The 19756-nt window shown below is 43.4% G+C and overlaps 1 protein-coding gene across 1 annotated transcript in view; it reads left to right on the forward strand.

Annotated features, from left to right (window-relative positions):
• The window catches only part of LOC139570450 (rho-related GTP-binding protein RhoN-like), a 109418-nt gene that overhangs the window by 85790 nt on the left and 3872 nt on the right, over positions 1 to 19756 (forward strand). The window contains exons 3-4 of the mRNA XM_071392338.1: positions 12060 to 12169; positions 17082 to 17216. Coding sequence (XP_071248439.1) covers positions 12060 to 12169; positions 17082 to 17216 — 245 coding nt within the window. The remainder of the gene's footprint in view (positions 1 to 12059; positions 12170 to 17081; positions 17217 to 19756) is intronic.

A 19756-nucleotide genomic window follows, 5' to 3' on the forward strand; every position in this document is an offset into this window, starting at 1 on the left:
ACGTACAGGAAATACCAGTTGGACGCCGCCAAATATTCACACGGCAAGTTGAATACATACAGATGACTCATTTTTCATATGCCTCAAGTGTAACAATTGTCCCACCCACACAATGTGTAGGCTACATTCAGGCAACATGTCCCCAAAAAATGTATTGTTGCGTCCTCTTTTTGCTGATGGATACTTTATTCAGTACAAGCATGCAGTTTATAGGAGCTCTGCTGTAAAAAATTATCGAATCACTCTCAATTCTACCAAGCCTTATAAGGAAGACAAAGCACCCAATGCGAGACCAAACAAACAAACACTAAATACAGGGCTAGACTCCTCTTGAACACGGCATTAAACGGGATTAAACAAGAAGACACCGGAACACCACATGCTGCAAAAGTGGAGTACAATGCCTGCCAACATTTAGAGGATAAAAAAAAAGCAAGCAAAAAGAAGAAAGAAACCCCTTGTTCGAATCAGACATCAAATGCTTGGCAACCCCATGTGGAGTCACAGCGTGGCATGGCAGTTTCTGCTGCGTTGCACTTTCCCATGTGTTGTTGCGTCAAACTCTATATAATCTACCTGTATGTATGGAGCCCTGCAACAGGCTAGCTAGTTAGCACAAGCAGTTAGGAAGTGCTTACTGTTGTACAATTAAAAAAAAAATAATGCATACAGTACCAGTTAAAAGTTTGGACACAACTACTCATTCCAGGGTTTTTGTTCATGTTTTACTATTTTCCACATTGTAGAATAATATTGAAGACATCAAAACTATGACATAACCAAAAAAAGTGTTAAACAAATTTTCAAAGTAGCCGCACTTTGCCTTGATGACAGCTTTGCACACTCTTGGCATTCTCTCAACCAGCATGCTTTTCAAACAGTCTTGAAGGAGTTCCCACATATGCTGAGCACTTGTTGACTGCTTTTCCTTCACTCTGCGGTACAACTCATCCCAAACCATCTCAATTGGGTTGAAGTTGGGTGAATGTGGAGGCCAGGGATGGCGTATCGCTGCAGAATGCTGTGGTAGCCATGCGGGTTAAGTGTGCCTTGAATTCTAAATAAATCACAGACAGTGTCACCAGCAAAGCACCATCACACCTCCTCCTCCATGCTTCACGGTGGGAACCACACATGCGGAGATCATACGTTCACCTACTCTGCGTCTCACAAAGACACGGCGGTTGGAACCATAAATCTCAAATTTAGACTCATCAGACGAAAGGACAGATTTCCACCGGTCTAATGTCCATTGCTCATGTTTCTTGGCCTAAACAAGTCTGTTATTCTTATTGTTGTTCTTTAGTAGTGGTTTCTTTGCAGCAATTCGACCATGAAGGCCTGATTCCATGCAGTCTCTTCTGAACAATTGATGTTAAGACGCGTCTGTTACTTGAACTCTGTGAAGCATTTATTTGGGCTGCAATCCACGGTGCAGTTAACTGTTATGAACTTATCCTCTGCAGCAGAGGTAACTCTTGATCTTCCTTTCCTGTGGCGGTCCTCCTGAGAGCCAGTTTCATCATAGCGCTTGATGGTTTTTGCAACTGCACTTGAAGCAACTTTCAAAGTACTTGACATTTTCCAGATTGACTGACCTTCATGTCTTAAAGTAATGATGGACGGTCGTTTCTCTGCTTATTTCAGCCGTTCTTTCCATAATATGGACTTTGTCTTTTACCAAATAGGGCTATCTTCTGTATACCACCCCTACCTTGTCACAACTGATTGGCTCAAACGCATTAAGAAGGAAAGAAATTCCACAAATTAACTTTTAACAAGGCACACCTGTTATTAATTGAAATGCATTCCAGTGTGCAAAGCTGTCATCAAGGCAAAGGGTGGCTACTTTGAAGAACTTCAAATATAAAATATTTTTTGATTTGTTTAACACTTTTGGGGGGGGGGGGTTACTACATGATTCCATATGTGTTTTTTCATAATTTTGATGTCTTCACTATTATTCTATAATGTAGAACATAGTAAAAATAAAGAAAAACCCTGGAATGAGTAGGTGTGTTCAAACTTTTGACTGGTACTGTTGATCTGAGCAAGTCTGACAAATTATGAATTCATAATATGGATGCCGTAGATAAGTGCTATGTAATTGCATACTAGCTGATACAAGGTAATGGGATTGATTCTTCCCTGGAATTATGGTGTTGTAATGTAAGTGTGGCCGTACTGTAGCTAGCTAATAGTGAGAATGATGGACCATAGACAGATGGACTGCATTTTCTCCATGATGTGCCTCAACAGCAGGGTTTTTCCCAAGTGGTCCTGGTACTACAGGTCCCTGAGAGGGTCAGAAAGCACAGGGATCAATAAACATTAGCTTCTTCTCTGTTGAGGAACATGGATCAGGTCATGCCATCTAGCGACTGGAGATCGGGTTTCTGATCGGACTGTGTGTGTGTGTGTGTGTGTGTGTGTGCTACGGCAATGTTACAAGACGGCGTTCCCATGACTACACTCCCTCCACTTTTCTCACTCTTAACACTCCTCTATGGAACTGGAAGCGACACTGTGCTAATGTGGAAGAGAGTAGAGCCATGTATACTATCGCTTATAAGAACCTACCTGGCCTTCAATGAAAACATGTAAACACTTGAACTACAGAACCATTTCCCGTTCCTGTCCGTTGAGTTTCCACATAAACTCACGGAACACCAGAAACGCCCTCCTCCGCCCAGCCTGTCCAACTTTCGTGCCCATCTATTCACATTGACACAAAGACACCCATTTTCTAGTTTTCAGGTTGCTACGATACTGCCGACCGAACCTGAAAGTTCTACAGCTCTCAGCAATAAAACACATTGCTGTTAGTAGTAAAATGAATCAAAAGCAGATAAACAGAGACAGATAAATGTCCTTTTCCCAGGATGCCACAGCGGTGAATAAGAATCACACTCAGATTTAACGATTCTGGTAGCTGTTATTTTAGGCTGATTCTCTGCCGTCTTCCTATTGTCCAGAGGCTAATGCGGCCATTTTGTTTAGGCTATCTTGTAAATGTTCTCACTTTAATGGGGGTGGAGGCATCCCTCCATTATTTCTGGTTGGAAACAAACAACAAGATAGAAGGTATAAACTTTTTTCTAACTACAAATGGTATTATGGAATTTCATCAAGTTATGATTCAGCTCTGCTAGTCTTATTTTCTGGAAAAATAGTGCATCCTGGGAAAAGTCAGGGTGAAACTCTTTTTAATTGGCTCTGTCTGAATCATGGCTCTTTCAGAGCACATGAGGCTGCTGAGGGGAGCACAGCTCATAATAATGTCTGGAACGGTACGAATGGAATGGCATCAAACACATGGAAACCATGTGTTTGATACGATTCCACTTATTCCACTCCAGCCATTACCATGAGCCCATGCTCCCCGATTAAGGTGCCACCGACCTCCTGTACTTCAGAGGACCCAGAAAAGTGCTACTCAAAGCAAACCTGGCAGATCATTGCCTACTCGACATCTTATAGAAATCTTTACGTTTACGGCGTAAATTGTTTTTCAGTGGTTTTCTCACAAAATGTTTACCACTCGTTTCGGTAATATTGGCAGTTGGAATGTCGATAATGATTAGAAATGACCTTTTCAGTCTCTGTCTCAATCTATTGAATGGTGGACAACACAGCTTTACACGGTTCTACTGTTTCTCACATCAATTATTTTCTACAGAATCAATTACACATATTGTTCAGTGGAGTATTTTCCTTCTATCTTCCCCCCTAAACCCTGCTCCACCTGCCCATTCAATAATTCACCTTAGCTGCTACCCCTTAGATACTGCTGTAGATCTGAGGGGATTGGGTAGGTGTAAGGGGAGCCAAATACTGTCTAAGCACACACTGAGTGTACAAAACATTAAGAACACCTTCCTAATATTGAGTTGCACCCCCTTTTCGTCAGTTGAATGGACTACAAGGTGCCAAGTGTTCCACAGGGATGCTGGCCCATGTTGACTCCAATGCTTCCCACAGTTGTGTCAAGTTGCCTGGATGTCCTTTGGGTGATGGACCATTCTTGATACACACGGGAAACTGTTGAGTGTGATAAACCAAACAGCATTGGAGTTCTTGAGACACTCAAACCGGTGCACCTGGCGCCTACTACCATACCCCGTTCAAAGGCACTTCAATCTTTTGTCTTGCCCATTCACCCTCTGAATGGCACACACACACTATCCATGTCTCAATTGTCTCAAGGCTTAAAAATCCTTCTTTAACCTTTCTCCTCCCCTTCATCTACACTGATTGAAGTGGATTTAACTGGTGACATCAATAAGGAATCATAGCTTTCACCTGGATTTACCTGGTCAGTCTATGTCATGGAAAGAGCAGGTGTTCCTAATGTTTTGAAACACTCAGTAAACATCTCTATATATGGCTCTGGGTGTAAGCAATGGTGAAAGTTACCAGCCAGCATCATCAGAAGGCAAGGAGACGTTAGGTTAACCCTATCATGTATTTTCAGATCTACAGTACATGTGCCTAAAAGGAGTAGGGGCTAGGGGTCGATTTGGAATTCACAAAGAGAGTTTTCCATACTCCCCAGGCCTCTGTCTATTTCTTTTGTCTCTCAACTGTCTGGGGGCCGTCACGGAGCCCTATTATTGGCTGTCACTACCATCATGTGTGACCAATTAGAAATATTCCTGTGGAAAACAATAGTCATGGCTTCTGGTGCCAGGGACATTTGAAGAGAACGGCATCTTGCGCAAATTAGGGCTGTGACTACCTGAGGTAGTACTTTGTGTATAGGGGTTTCTACACTTGGGTTGCTGGAGAAACTGCTTGCCAAGCAGCCCTGCAAATAAATTATTTCTACTTTTAGTGTGTGGCTCGACGTTGCATCGTAATGGGTTCAGCACAGTTTCCGAGATAGCTTTACATGGCAACAGGTAGGTAGAAAGGTTTCCACTTTCCAGACACAATTATCTTGTTTTCTTTTTCTCTCTCTCTCTCTCTTTTTCTCTTCCTTCTGTCTGAAACACAAACAGAAATGATGGGTTCGGAGGCTGGTTGACGATAACCTTTGTTGACTTCACACCGTGCATTTTTCAATGATGTTTAAACCGCGCGTCTCACACTGGCACAACGTTATTAACGAAAAACAATGTTTGGGACGATATTAAAGAAAGAACCCACTCAGTACATACTATTGTTTTTCCTTCCTCTTCCCAAAAGTTAGATTGAATTTAATGAAATTAGACCTCTACTGAAAAGCACAAAGTGTACCATTGTCTTTCTTGAGCAACAAATCTTGAAATCCATCATCTTGGCATCTTCAAATCCAGAGCCAAAAACAAACAAACAGTCTTGTTTTCTCAGGTGCAAGTAACATAAAATGACCATTAAGCATTATGGGGACCTAGAGGGCATCCCAAATGGCACCCTATTCCCTATGAAGGGCACTACCGTTGACCAGGGCCCATAGGACTCTGGTCAAAAGTAGTGCACTTTATAGGGAATGGGGTGCCATTTGGGATGAATCACTAGTATACTACAACAGTTTTGAGCTATTAAGAGCCGTAAAAATGTGTTTATTTACTCAAAAAAGTCTGCTTGAAGTTAGCTGAATTTGAATAAGCTTGTTGAGTACAATTACACATTCATGTTTGCTCAAAACCCAGTGCACAAGGCCCCAGTGCACAACTGAGCAAGAGGACAAGTACATTAGTGTCTAGTTTGAAAAACAGATGCCTCACAAGTCCTCAACAGGCAGCTTCATTAAATAGTATCCGCAAAACACCAGTCTCAACGTCAACAGTGAAGAGGCGACTCCGGGATGGTCCCCATTCTAGGCAGAGTTGCCAAGAAAAAGCCACATCTCAGACTGGCCAATAAAAAGAAAGTGACCTCAAACTTTTGAACGGTAGTGTACTTTTTTCTAAACTAACTAAACTTTTCGAGTTTATATGATTTAGGTAGTCTGAATAATCAATCTTAACTACCCCGGAAGTCATTCTCAATGCAGGTTGCGGTTGATTAAAAGTTCCAATTGTTGGATATCTTTACTCTGACTGGATTCCAATAGAAATGACACATCACTATGGCTGCGTTTACACAGGCAGTCCAATTCTGATATTTTCTTTCAGTAATTAGTCTTTTGACCAATCAGATCAGCTCTGAAAAATATTTGATATGAAAAGATCTGATGTGATTGGTTAAAGACCAATTAGTGGAAAAAAGATCAGAATTGGGATGCCTGTCTAAATGCAGCATAATGTGACTTGCAGGCTTGATGCAGCCTGTAAACCAGGGGTTTCAGACCACTGTGTTAGGGTGTAACTAGGCCCTCAAAGAAAGGACTTATGATAGTTATTGTATTTTTATTAATCCGTTATTTTACCAGGTAAGTTGACTGAGAACACATTCTCATTTACAACAACAACCTGGGGAATAGTTACAGGGGAGAGGAGGGGGATGAATGAGCCAATTGTAAACTGGGGATTATTAGGTGACCGTGATGGTTTGAGGGCCAGATTGGGAATTTAGCCAGGACACTGGGGTTAACACCCCTACTCTTACAATAAGTGCCATGGGATCTTTAATGACCTCAGAGAGTCAGGACACCCATTTAACGTCCCATCCGAAAGACAGCACCCTACACAGGGCAGTGTCGGGCAATATCCCAATCACTGCCCTGGGGCATTGGGATAGTTTTTTTAGACCAGAGGAAAGAGTGCCTCCTACTGGCCCTCCAACACCACTTCCAGCAGCATCTGGTCTCCCATCCAGGGACTGACCAGGACCAACCCTGCTTAGCTTTAGAAGCAAGCTAGCAGTGTTATGCAGGGTGGTATGCTGCTGGCTATGTAATGTGTTGTCAACATTTTTTAGTTTTAAAGATAAAATATTCACGTAGACACTCACTTGGCTTTCAGTCCTGTAGCTTTCACCTTTTAATACAATAACCATGTCTCTGTCACTAACAAATACAGTCATGATGGTAATTACAATTCACTGGAAATGCAAGGCACACTGAGAAATATGTAAATAAGGTAGAATAAATTCTCAAATGGAATTATATATTCACTCAACCTAAAATTTTGTAAACAATTCAATTCAACTATATGCCCAAATGTTGAGTAAACTCACAATCCAGCAGCAATTATACATGAAATCATCTCTTTTTTTTCCTCTTTTTTTTTTTTTTACAGTGTAGTTTAGATAAAACCATTGAAAACAACAAAACTACGCTATAGTGAAGTTGACTTTAGTTTTGCTGTAGCCTAGTGTTGTCATCTGTGCCAGGCAAGCTGGTACAGTGAGAAGCTGTGCTGCAGCTGGTGAGGGAGGATGGTGCATGGGGCTGTGGTTTGTGGGGACTGGGACAAGGGGGGTTTATGGGGATGGTAAGGGGCCAATAGGGGCCCGGGCCTCTGCTGTGTGTCTAATGAGTGCCTTATGGGAGAGCCCCAGTGTGTTAGGAGTTAGGAGCACTCTGGCTTATCCCCTACTGGCACTGATGGGTCCTGAAGAGATCTGATTTAGTGAGAGTGTTGAGAAAAGGAGGGAGGAAGGAGGGCAAAGAGGGAGGAGAGTCTCCCTCCTCCATCCGTTTCCCTCTCAATCCCACCTCTATTTCGCCTTCCTCTGTCCTCCTTCTTTTCTCTGTTTCCACCCCACCCTCCTACATTCCTGATATATTCTCCTCTCCAGACTGCTTTCTCATTCTGAAACCCGTGAGCAGGAGTTAGTCAGAGAGAGAGACAAGAGGAGAGAAAGGGTACGGCCTTTAGTCTGACCTTTTCTGTCCATACACACACTGCCGCACGTATCGAGCACGCACACACACACCTGGGCATTGGAACACACACGCACGGAAGCAGAAGCGTGCGCGCGCACACACAGGATGTGCCATTTTTTTACATCCGTTTTCTGTTAAAACTATCAGAAAAATTCATAAAATTCTACTTAAATTCACAATACAGAATATGGTCCTATTGCGTTGACCGCTATGGGGCAATGAATTTCTATATACCACAGTCATAGGTTGAATCTCAAACTGGACACTTGGCCCCTAGTTCTTTATCGAGTGGCCACTTGCTGTTGTGTTCGATAGTGATCACTCAAGTCTGCAAGTGTTTTGGCCAGAATGAGCATTGAGACGAGGCAAACTCAACATCCAAACCGCCACTCATCAATATTCTAAATCCATTCGCAAGCATTGTCTCCCGCGATCTGTCTTGAGCATGACTCACTCGCTATGAAACGTCGGCACTGGGGCAGACACAGGCGCATACTCTGATAGACAGTGAGAAAGTTGTAATAACAAAATGGCAATGTTTGAATGTGACAAATATTTGCACAGAACATAGTGTACTCTACAATTACATGTTTGTGTGTGTGTGTGTGTGTGTGTGTGTGTGTGTGTGTGTGTGTGTGTGTGTGTGTGTGTGTGTGTGTGTGTGTGTGTGTGTGTATGTTATCAGCATAGTATGTAAATATGCACAGGACAAAACATGGAAACACAATGTAAATGAGAGACAAGATTTAAAAAAAATATATATATACAACTGTGTGTGTGTGTGTGTGTGTGTGTGTGTGTGTGTGTGTGTGTGTGTGCTATAGCAAAAATCAGCCATGTCTCTGCACATTCTCTCCTGGACAGTTTTTGTTGTAGTGCCCAAAGCCTTGTGCAGTGGTGACAAAGGACACAGTGGGGGTTACAATAGGGGCAGTGGAGGGGGGATTGTCCCCCACACATTCAGTTCAGCACAGGAATGTGGCCCCTAGTACCCCCACATATAGGTCACACAGGTCCCACACAGACAGACATAGACACACACACATTCAGAATGCTGTTCACTGACTACAGCTCAGTGTTCAACACCATAGTGCCCTCCAAGCTTGTTACCAAGCTCAGGACCCTGGGACTGAACACCTCACTCTGCAACTGGATCCTGGACTTCCTGACGGGCTGACCCCAGGTGGTGAGAGTAGGCAACAGCACCTCCACCACACTGACCTGCAAAGCTGGGGCCCCACAGGGGTGTATGCTTTACCCCCTACTGTACTCCCAGTTTACCCATGATTGTGTGGCCACACACAACTCCAACTTTATCATCAAGTTTGCTGACAATACAACGGTGGTATGCCTGATCACCAATGGCGATGAGACAGCCTACAAGGAGGTGGTCAGAGAACTGGCAGTGTGGTGCCAGGACAACAACCTCTCCCTCAACGTCAGCAAGACCAAGGAGCTGATCGTGGACCACAGGAAGCACAGGGGGTGCACAATCCCATCCATATCCACAGAGCCTCAGAGGAGAGGGTCAAGAGCTTCAAGTTCCTCGGTGTCCACGTCACTGAGGACCTAATACGGTCCCCTCACACCAGAACAGTCATGAAGGCGGCACAGCAATGCCTCTTCTCCCTCAGGAGGCTGAAACGATATGGCATGGCCCCTCAGATCCTCAGGAACTTTTACAGCTGCACCATTGAAAGCATCCTGACTGGTTGTATCACCGTCTGGTATAGCAACTGCACTGCCCCTGACCGCATTACAGGGGGCGAGCTCCCAGCCATCCAGGAAATACATGTTGTGTTACAGCCTGAATTCAAAATGCATTAAATGATTATTTTTCACGCTTCTACACACAATACCCCATAATGTCAGTGTAAACATGTTTTTTTTTTTTTTTATGTTTATGAATTCATAAGAAATAAAAAGCTGACATCTATTGAGTCAAATCTTCAACCCTTTTCTAATGGAAAGCAAGTTCAGGAGTAAAAAGTTGATTAATAAGTCATTTAAAAAGTTGCATTGACTCACTCAGTGTGCAATAATAGTGTTTAACGTGATTTTTTAATGATTAACTCCTCTCTGTACCCCACATATACAATTATCTGCAAGGTCCCTCAGTCGAGCAGTGAATTTCAAACACAGATTCAACCACAAAGACCAGGGAGGTTTTCGAATGTCTTGCAAAGAAGAGCACCTATTGGTAGATGAAAAAAATAAATTATAATAATAGCTGACATTGACTATCCCATTGAGCATGGTGAACAGTGAAGAGGCGACTCTGGGATGCTGGCCTTCAAGGCAGAATTCCTCTAGTGTCTGTGTTCTTTTGCCCATCTTGATCTTTTTTTATTATTGGCCAGTCTGCGATATGGCTTTTTCTTTGCAACTCTGCCTAGAAGGCCAGCATCCCAGAGTCGCCTTTTCACTGTTGACGTTGAGACTGGTGTTTTGCGGGTACTATTTAATGAAGCTGACAGTTGGGGACTTGTGAGGCGTCTGTTTCTCAAACTAGACACTCTAATGTACTTGTCCTCTTGCTCAGTTGTGCGCCGGGGCCTCCCACTTCTCTTTCTATTCTGGTTAGAGACAGTTTGTGCTGTTCTGTGAAGGGAGTAGTACACAGCTTTGTACGAGATCTTAAGTTTCTTGGCAATTTCTCGCATAGAATAGCCTTCATTTCTCAGAACAAGAATAGACTGATGAGTTTCAGAAGAAAGTTCTTTGTTTCTGGCCATTTTGAGCCTGTAATCGAACCCACCAATGCTGATGCTCCAGATACTCAACTAGTCTAAAAAAGGCCAGTTTTATTGCTTCTTTAAATCAGCACAACAGTTTTCGGCTGTGTTAACATAATTGCAAAAGGGTTTTCTAATGATCAATTAGCCTTTTAAAATGATGAACTTGGATTAGCTAACACAATGTGCCATTGGAATACAGGAGTGATGGTTGCTGATAATAGGCCTCTGTACGGCTATGAATATATTCCATTAAAAATCAGTCAGTTTCCAGCAACAATAGTCATTTACAACATTAACAATGTCTACACTGTATTTCTGATCAATTTGATGTTATTTTAATGGAAGAAAATTTGCTTTTCTTTCAAAAACAAGGACATTTCTAAGTGACCCCAAACTTTTGAACGGTAGCGTATGTGCGGAAAGAAAATCTATTTAATACATTTTGAATTCAGGCTGTAACACAACAACATGTGGAATAAGTCAAAGGGTATGAATACTTTCTGAAGGCACTGTATATTATTATTATTAGGATGACCATTACATTGTTGGGAAAGAGCTTGGAAGGTATGAATTTCACTGTACTTGTAACGGTCCTGACCTGTTTTATGTTGTTTTTGTATGTGTTTAGGTCAGGGCATGTGTTTTGGGTGGGCAGTCTATGTTATCTGTTTCTATGTTGGTTGTGGTTGCCTGGTATGGCTCTTAATTAGAGGCAGGTGTTTTGCGTTCTCCTCTAATTAAGAGTCATATTTAGGTAGGGTGTTCTCACTGTTTGTTTGTGGGTGATTGTCTCCTGTGTCGTCGAATGTATGTACCATACGGGACTGTTTGGCTGTTCGTTTATTTTGATGTCGTCTGTTTCCTGTCCGTGAGTTTACGTTTAGTTATGTAAGTTTATGTTCAGGTTTCGTCAACGTCGTTTTCTTGTTTTGTATATTTGAAAGTGTTTTGTTTCGTGTTGCCATCGTCGTGTTAAATAAAAAGATGGCTTATTTCCCTACTGCTGCATTTTGGTCTGATGATCCTTCTCTCCTCTCCTCGTCCGAGGATGAGGAGAGAGACAGCCGTTACAGTACTGTTTTACTCCTGTTGGACATGGTGAATAAACTTTGAAACTTGACACACACACACACACACACACACACACACACACACACACACACACACACACACCGGTCACAATGGTCAGTTCAGAGAGAGCCCCCTGACAAACGCCATACCGAAATACAGGGTGTCAATTCTGTTGAACGCTCCATCAAAAAGGAGTGTTTACACAGTTGTAACCATAAACTAAAGCCTTGACATTAGATCTGGGAGTTGTCAGGTCTTGAGCAAGGTTACACATAAGTGCGGCGAGCCACCCTCACCACATAACAAATGTCTGAAGCAGTCATGATAGTGAAGTTGTTTTTTAGGTGGGTCAAAAACAACATTATTTCACACAGCAATGTGTAACCTAAACATGCATAGCTTGCTTACCTAAAAATATTTATGTTCCATGATATATGTCTTTTCATATTTGGATATTCAAAAGGAATGACGCGTTGTGTGTTGTCGTTTGTCCACAGGCTCGTCCTACTACAACAATGTGCGGCCGCTAGCCTATCCCGACGCTGACGCTGTGCTCATCTGTTTCGACATCAGCCGCCCCGAGACACTGGATAGTGTGCTGAAGAAGGTCAGTGAGCTACGAAGCAAAGCCACGTGTCTGTGCTTCAGTTCAATAAAATATTATATCAAACAGGGTTCGCCAACTGGTGGCCCGAATTTGGCCAGTGGGTGGTTTTATTTGGCCCTCAAATGTTTCAGAGCATTGAATTTTTTCCCTCTTCATTGTTGGACATAAAAGACTGTAAAAACAACAGGAAATCAGCTCCAAGTGATTTTAATTTTGGAAATCTACTCCGACAGGTGATCGTATACAAATGTGAGCAAGATTTGAAATGATTGAGATTATTATTATTGTTTTACGTTTTCGGCTCCGGTATTCAAACCAGCAACCTTTCGGTTACTGGCCCAAAGCTCTAACCTCGAGGCTTCGTAGTTGATGATCCCTTATCTCAAATTATCCTAGAGCTCCTTTTAGAACAGTAAGGACTACATATAAAAGAGACACTGCTTGTGAGAACAACCTAGCCGAGACAGGAATGAACAAATATATATATATATTTTTTCAAGCATGCAGGCTTATCACAGACCCTTAGGTAATGTTCCACCGAAGGTTACGTTATGGCCGTTATGGCCTTTTTGAGGTCATTTTCTCACAAAATGAGGTGTAATCCATCCATTGTCCCGGCCTTCTTCTTCTTCAAAAAAATATGCATTTACTTAATAAGAGGGAGAAGTTTGGCATTGTTTCCCAAAGTCCTAGCCTCGGTGGTTTCTAATTGGTGGAACTCTCTGGTGGAAGTCTTTCTTTGAGCCACAAAGCCACACCATTTGGGACCTACAGGTCTACACGTTTTGTTTGAATGATAAAGACTTTGTTGTTTATAGTGTATAGCGAACATCAGTTGTGTGGGCAAGGAATGCCTTTGACTGGGTGGAGTGGACATTCCTAATGTCAAGCCCATCGCTCACCCATGACATCATCAGCATCGCCATTCAGAGATAAAATTCCCCACTCTTTGAGTCACGAGACAAAACCGAAGGAGTGGGCGGGGGTACCCCAAATTCTGATAGAGGTCCACTTGGGGCTCACTTGACCTGTGACCCTAAATAGATGCCTTGCTAATCTCTTGCCAACAGGCCAAGGGTGGGCGTTGAATACACCCCTCTCACAATAGTCCTCCAGAATTGGGCTCTTTACCCCCTGTGATATTTCAAGTGCCAAGTGCTTCTATTTGACATAGGGGTCAAATCTTTCATACCACTGAAGCCAAACAAAAGCTGTCTCAACAATAAATTCCACTCAAGTGTTATAGGAAAACTATGATGCAAAATGCATCATACCGGCTGTATTTCTGTAAAGTTATACATCTTGAAAACTTGATTGCTGGCATGCAAATGCTTTTGTGACTATATCAACAATGGACTAATGAAGCAAATACAAAAATATAGTTTTTTGGATAGAATTTTCCTTTAAGTATTAAAATGTTAAAGACATTTTTTGGTACTTTTGTATACTTTTTAGTCAGTAGTTCTGAAAGTAGCACTCACGAGCCAAAAGTTGTCCCCGAAAATTGCGTACTACGTTACATATGTGCACCATGTCCTTGCTCTCTCGCTCTCTGCTGTGTCCACTGAGCCTTTGAGCCCGCCCTGCAACCTCATTGGATAATGCTGGGCAGGCCTCTTGCTAGCTGTCACTCAAATGCAACAGTGGCTTTCAAACTAGGGATTTCGTGGCTAATTGAGGTGAAACCGTAATTCTGCTCATAGATTATGCCTGTATGAACTTCACATTGACACATCCAGCCCAAAGCAGGAGGTTTAGAAAATACTTTCTTATTCGCCAAAGTACCAGAGCATGTCTAAGTGACGAGTGTTAAGTGAGGACACATGGTATCAGTGATTTTGTATTACTAATCAGTGATTCTGTCTTGTCACTGTATAGCTTCCTGCTTTCTTCACACAGCATTTTTTTTTTTTTTTAATTTAGATTTTTTTTTTTTTAAATAAATTTTGCCCCCTTTTCTCCCCAATTTTTCGTGGTATCCAATCGCTAGTAATTACTATCTTGTCTCATCGCTACAACTCCCGTACGGGCTCGGGAGAGACGAAGGTCGAAAGCCATGCGTCCTCCGAAGCACAACCCAACCAAGCCGCACTGCTTCTTTAACACAGCGCGCCTCCAACCCGGAAGCCAGCCGCACCAATGTGTCGGAGGAAACACTGTGCACCTGGCCCCCTTGGCTAGCGCGCACTGCGCCCGGCCCGCGACAGGAGTCGCTGGAGCGCGATGAGACAAGGATATCCCTACCGGCCAAACCCTCCCTAACCCGGACGACGCTGGCCCAATTGTGCGTCGCCCCACGGACCTCCCGGTCGCGGCCGGCTGCGACAGAGCCTGGGCACGAACCCAGAGACTCTGGTGGCGCAGCTAGCACTGCGATGCAGTGCCCTAGACCACTGCACCACCCGGGAGGCCCACATAGCATTTCTGTGTGACCTCAAACCTTCCTCTGTATCTGGCAACATCCTTCTATCTCTTCCACTCTTTCTTTCCTCTCCTTAACTCTACCCCCTTGTCCTCCATGTCCTCCCCTCCCTCCCTGTGGGATCCTATGATGGGATCGGTTTTCCCAGGGTGAAAATGGAGCCCAATTCCCATTCTGTTCCCTTCTCCCCGAAGTGTGCCCTTGTTAATTTCCCCTCACTAATCTAATGCTTTTGTATCTTTGAGAGGGGGGACGGGGGGGAATGAACACTTTGGGTGAGAATCGAAAAAGCAACTGGAGACTCTTGAGAGTATGATGTGGCAGCTGTCGCACCCAGTCCTCAGGCTTCCTCCCAGACCTCAGTACAGTACAGATCATCTTGTATCTTCCATAGTCACACACACACACACACACACACACACACACACACACACACAGGGGCTAGAAACAAAGACTATATCCAACTAGCATGTATAATACATGCTGCTTATGTAATAGACCTGTTGGCTGTGTGTGCTGTAATCTCCTGTTTGATCAACCAGTGGCTCAGCTGTACTACTACCGGGAATCAGATAATGTTATTGAAGCAGAGCATAGGCCTAGATTTGATTGAAATGTTATTGAAGCAAAGAACACATGTTAAGAGTAATAATGTAATACGTGGAATGAGACACACACTGGTCAGACATTTTCCTACTGGCCTTGGGAACATGTCCTAATAGTTACGTAATAAGGAAATACTGCCTACAAAACATTTACTGGAATGAGGAAGTGAAACTACCGTTAGAGGGGCTTTAAGTACAATTTGTAAAATGTTATCTTCAGTACATATCATTGTGGCGCAGCACCAATCATCACCAATCATTTCTGTCATTAACCATTCTCCTTCGAAATTCTCCTTCGAAATGAAAATGGACAATTCACTCTGCTCTTTGTCTGTTATTCACTCTCTGTTTGGCTTTGCCTAACCTTATATACTGGACAAAAATATATACGCAACATGTAAAGTGTTGGTCCCATGTTTCATGAGCTGAAATAAAAGATCCCAAAAATGTTCCATATGTACAAAAAGCTTATTTCTCTCAAATTTTGTGCACAAATGTGTTTTACATCCCTGTTAATGAGCAATTCTCCTTTCCCAAAATAATCCATCCACCTGACAGGTGTGGCATATCAAGAAGCTGATTAAAGAGCATGATCATTACACAGGTGCACCTTGTGCTGTGGACAATAAAAGGCCACTCTAAAATGTGCAGTTGTGTCACACAACACAATGCTTGCAATTGGCATGCTGACAGCAGGAATGTCCACCAGAGCTGTTGCCAGAGAATTGAATGTTAATTTCTCCACCATAAGCCTCCTCCAACATTGTTTTAGAGAATTTGGCAGTACGTCCAACTGGCCTCACAACCGCAGACCACGTGGATGCCGTTGTGTGGGTGAGCGGTTTGCTGATGTCAATGTTGTGAGCAGAGGGCCCCATGGTGGCGGTGGGGTTATGGTATGGGCAGGCATAAGCTACGGACTATGAAAAAAAATAGCATTTTATCGATGGCAATTTGAATGCACAAAAATATTGTGACGAGATCATGATTTTTTTTATGGTATCTGTGACCAACATATGCATATCTGTATTGCCAGTCATGTGAAATCCATAGATTAGGGCCTAATGAATTTATTTCAATCGACTAATTTCCTCATATGAACTGCAACTCAGTAAGATCAATTCAATTGTTGCGTTTATATTTCTATTCAGTATATAAACACAATGACCCTGCCTCTTGGCCCTTGTGACTTGTCTAGGTCACGTTCATTGATTCACCAGTACGTCTTCAACAGAAAGCCCTTATCGAAGACAACAGCACATGATGACTAACACTAATGAACAGAGCCCATAATCGCGTGGACGGTCGTCTACAAGACAGGCATTGTTTGTATCGAGTAGAAAACGTAGACGTACGTCTACAAGAAAGGCACTGTTTGTATTGAGTAGAAACAGAGAGGTACCATTCAACGGATAATGTGAAGCGATATTGTAAGCAGTCAGAGATATAGGGTGAGTGAGACCGAGAGACAGACAGTAGGGAGAATAGCTACCCAGTACAGAGTGTGACATGTCGACATTGAGTCTTGCATATAGACTTGTCTGCTTCATAATGTGTGTTGTTATTCTTTCTGATGGAACTCTGAGGGAGTGTTGTCTGGATGGGGTTGTGGTTACTGTAGCTGTGAGCTCAAAGCGGACAGAACTCGTGCTCCGTTCAATTCTTCAGTTGTCACGTGACAACTTGTTTCAATGGACAGTGTGTTATTTCAATGGCCATTGAGTTATTGTGGTGATAATATATCCATACAATGTAAATAACATTAACTGAAAGAGATAAACATATATCTTCTCCAAGTTTCGTATATTTAAAATAGGTATGCTTTGGATATTGGTGCTCACCTGTGGCGCTCGGTTCTGACTAGTTTCTTTCTCTTCTTCCTCAGTGGCAGGGGGAGACGCAGGAGTTCTGTCCTAACGCCAAGGTGGTATTGGTGGGCTGTAAGCTGGACATGCGGACGGACCTCAACGTGCTGAGAGAGCTGTCCAAACTCCGACTCATCCCCGTCACTCATGAACAGGTCAGGACTGACTGTTTCTCACTACTGAGCCAATCCATGCCAAGCTGTGCTGTGCTGGTCTGGTAACGCATCCATTGTAGTCCCTGGAACTGTGCTGGAAGGACAATGTAAAAGGACAATATCATAGCAATCAGTACGCTTTAGCCGAGTGTGTTGTGAAAAATGTATGGCAATGCCAGTAGCTGTTAACTTGTAAAACTGCGATGGCATAACACCTTCAGAACATTGTCATGACATAATAATAAGACATCAAATAAAACGTGAGGCTATTTCTTGGCAGAACTTTAGCTATGAACTATGAGTACATTGGGGACTATGGCGTCCCAAATGGGGTCCCTATGTGTCCTGATAAAAGTGGAATAGGGTGCCATTTGGGATGTAGCCAATGTGATAATGTGACACACTGTTCTGGAAACATTGCTCTACTTTTGTATTTAAAAAAACATATTTTTGTTCACTGCTCTTACCTACATTATGCCTGTTGTTTCTCTCCTTTTTGGGTTGGTCGTCAGTAAAGTTGTAGAGCTGTTCTCGGGTGTGTTCCCAGTGTAAGCAGATAGATACACCTGGCATGATCAGTCCAACAGGTTAAAGCACAAACAGACATACTCCTACGGTATAAACTTGTTGATATGTACCTGACCACACTGTGTAAACATGTGTGCGCAACTGCTCTTTCACAGCCCACACACATGCAAGAGCTCGCGCACGCACGAAGCTACGGCACAGACATTTGCATGGCTCAGGCTATCTGTGATGCCCTAATGCAGACATTCCATTAGCTATGGCAAAACACCTAAAAGCACCTAAACTCAGCAAGAAAAGGAAACGTCCTCTCACTGTCAACTGCGTTTATTTTCAGCAAACTTAACATGTGTAAAATATTTGTATGAACATAACAAGATTCAACAAATGAGACATAAACGGAACAATTTCCACAGACATGTGACCAACATAAATGGAATAATGTGTCCCTGAACATAGGGGGGGTCAAAATCAAAAGTAACAGTCAGTATCTGGTGTGGCCACCAGCTGCATTAAGTGCTGCAGTGCATCTCCTCCTCATGGACTGCACCAGATTTGCCAGTTCTTGCTGTGAGATGTTACCTCACTCTTCTACCAAGGCACCTGCAAGTTCCCAGACATTTGTGGGGGGAATGGCCCTAGCCCTCACCCTCCGATCCAACAGGTCCCCAGACGTGCTCAATGGGATTGAGATCCGGGCTCTTTGCTGGCCATAGCAGAACACCGACTTGCAGGAAATCACGCACAGAACGAGCAGTATGGCTGGTGGCATTGTCATGCTGGAGGGTCATGTCAGGATGAGCCTGCAGGAAGGGTACCACATGAGGGAGGAGAATGTCTTCCCTGTAACGCACAGCGTTGAGATTGCCTGCAATGACAACAAGCTCAGTCCGATGATGCTGTGACACACCGCCCCAGACCATGACGGACCCTCCACCTCCAAATTGATCCCGCTCCAGAGTACAGGCCTCGGTGTAATGCTCATTCCTTCGACAATAAACACGAATCCGACCATCACCCCTGGCGAGACAAAACCGCGACTCGTCAGTGAAGAGCACATTTTGCCAGTCCTGTCTGGTCCAGCAACGGTGGGTTTGTGCCCATAGGCGACATTGTTGCCGGTGATGTCTGGTGAGGACCTGCCTTACGACAGGCCTACAAGCCCTCAGTCCAGCCTCTCTCAGCCTATTGCGGACAGTCTGGGCACTGATGGAGGGATTGTGCCTTCCTGGTGTAACTCAGGCAGTTGTTGTTGCCATCCTGTACCTGTCCCGCAGGTGTGATGTTTGGATGTACCGATCCTGTGCAGGTGTTGTTACACGTGGTCTGCCACTGCGAGGACGATCAGCTGTCTGTCCTGTCTCCCTGTAGCGCTGTCTTAGGGGTCTCACAGTATGGACATTGCAATTTATTGCCCTGGCCACATTTGTAGTCCTCATGCCTCCTTGCAGCATGTCTAAGGCACGTTCACGCAGATGAGCAGGGACCCTGGGCATCTTTCTTTTGGTGTTTTTCAGAGTCAGTAGAAAGGCCTCTTTAGTGTCCTAAGTTTTCATAACTGTGACCTTAATTGCCTACCGTCTGTAAGCTGTTAATGTCTTAGCAACCGTTCCACAGGTGCATGTTCATTAATTGTTTATGGGTCATTGAACAAGCATGGGAAACAGTGTTTAAACCTTTTACAATGAAGATCTGTGAAGTTATTTGGATTTTTAAGAATTATCTTTGAAAGACAGGGTCCTGAAAAGGGGACGTTTCTTTTTTTGCTGAGTTTAGCTGGAACACACTGAATATTTCACGTGCCCAGACAGGGTACAGCATGTTAAGGTACTTCTCACTCCCGTTAGCCCACTTCTACTAGCTACCGTTCTCAGACCGTTCATCTAACGTAGCATTAACATTCTGATATGTTCCAATACATAAAACTCTAACTCGGCATAGAGGTAACCTAAAACACACTTTTTTTTGTACTAAGGGCACCTACTGTGCATTAACATAACTGTGTGTCCTAATAT

The sequence above is a fragment of the Salvelinus alpinus genome, chromosome 3 (assembly GCF_045679555.1).
Source record: "Salvelinus alpinus chromosome 3, SLU_Salpinus.1, whole genome shotgun sequence".
Lineage (NCBI taxonomy): Eukaryota > Metazoa > Chordata > Actinopteri > Salmoniformes > Salmonidae > Salvelinus > Salvelinus alpinus.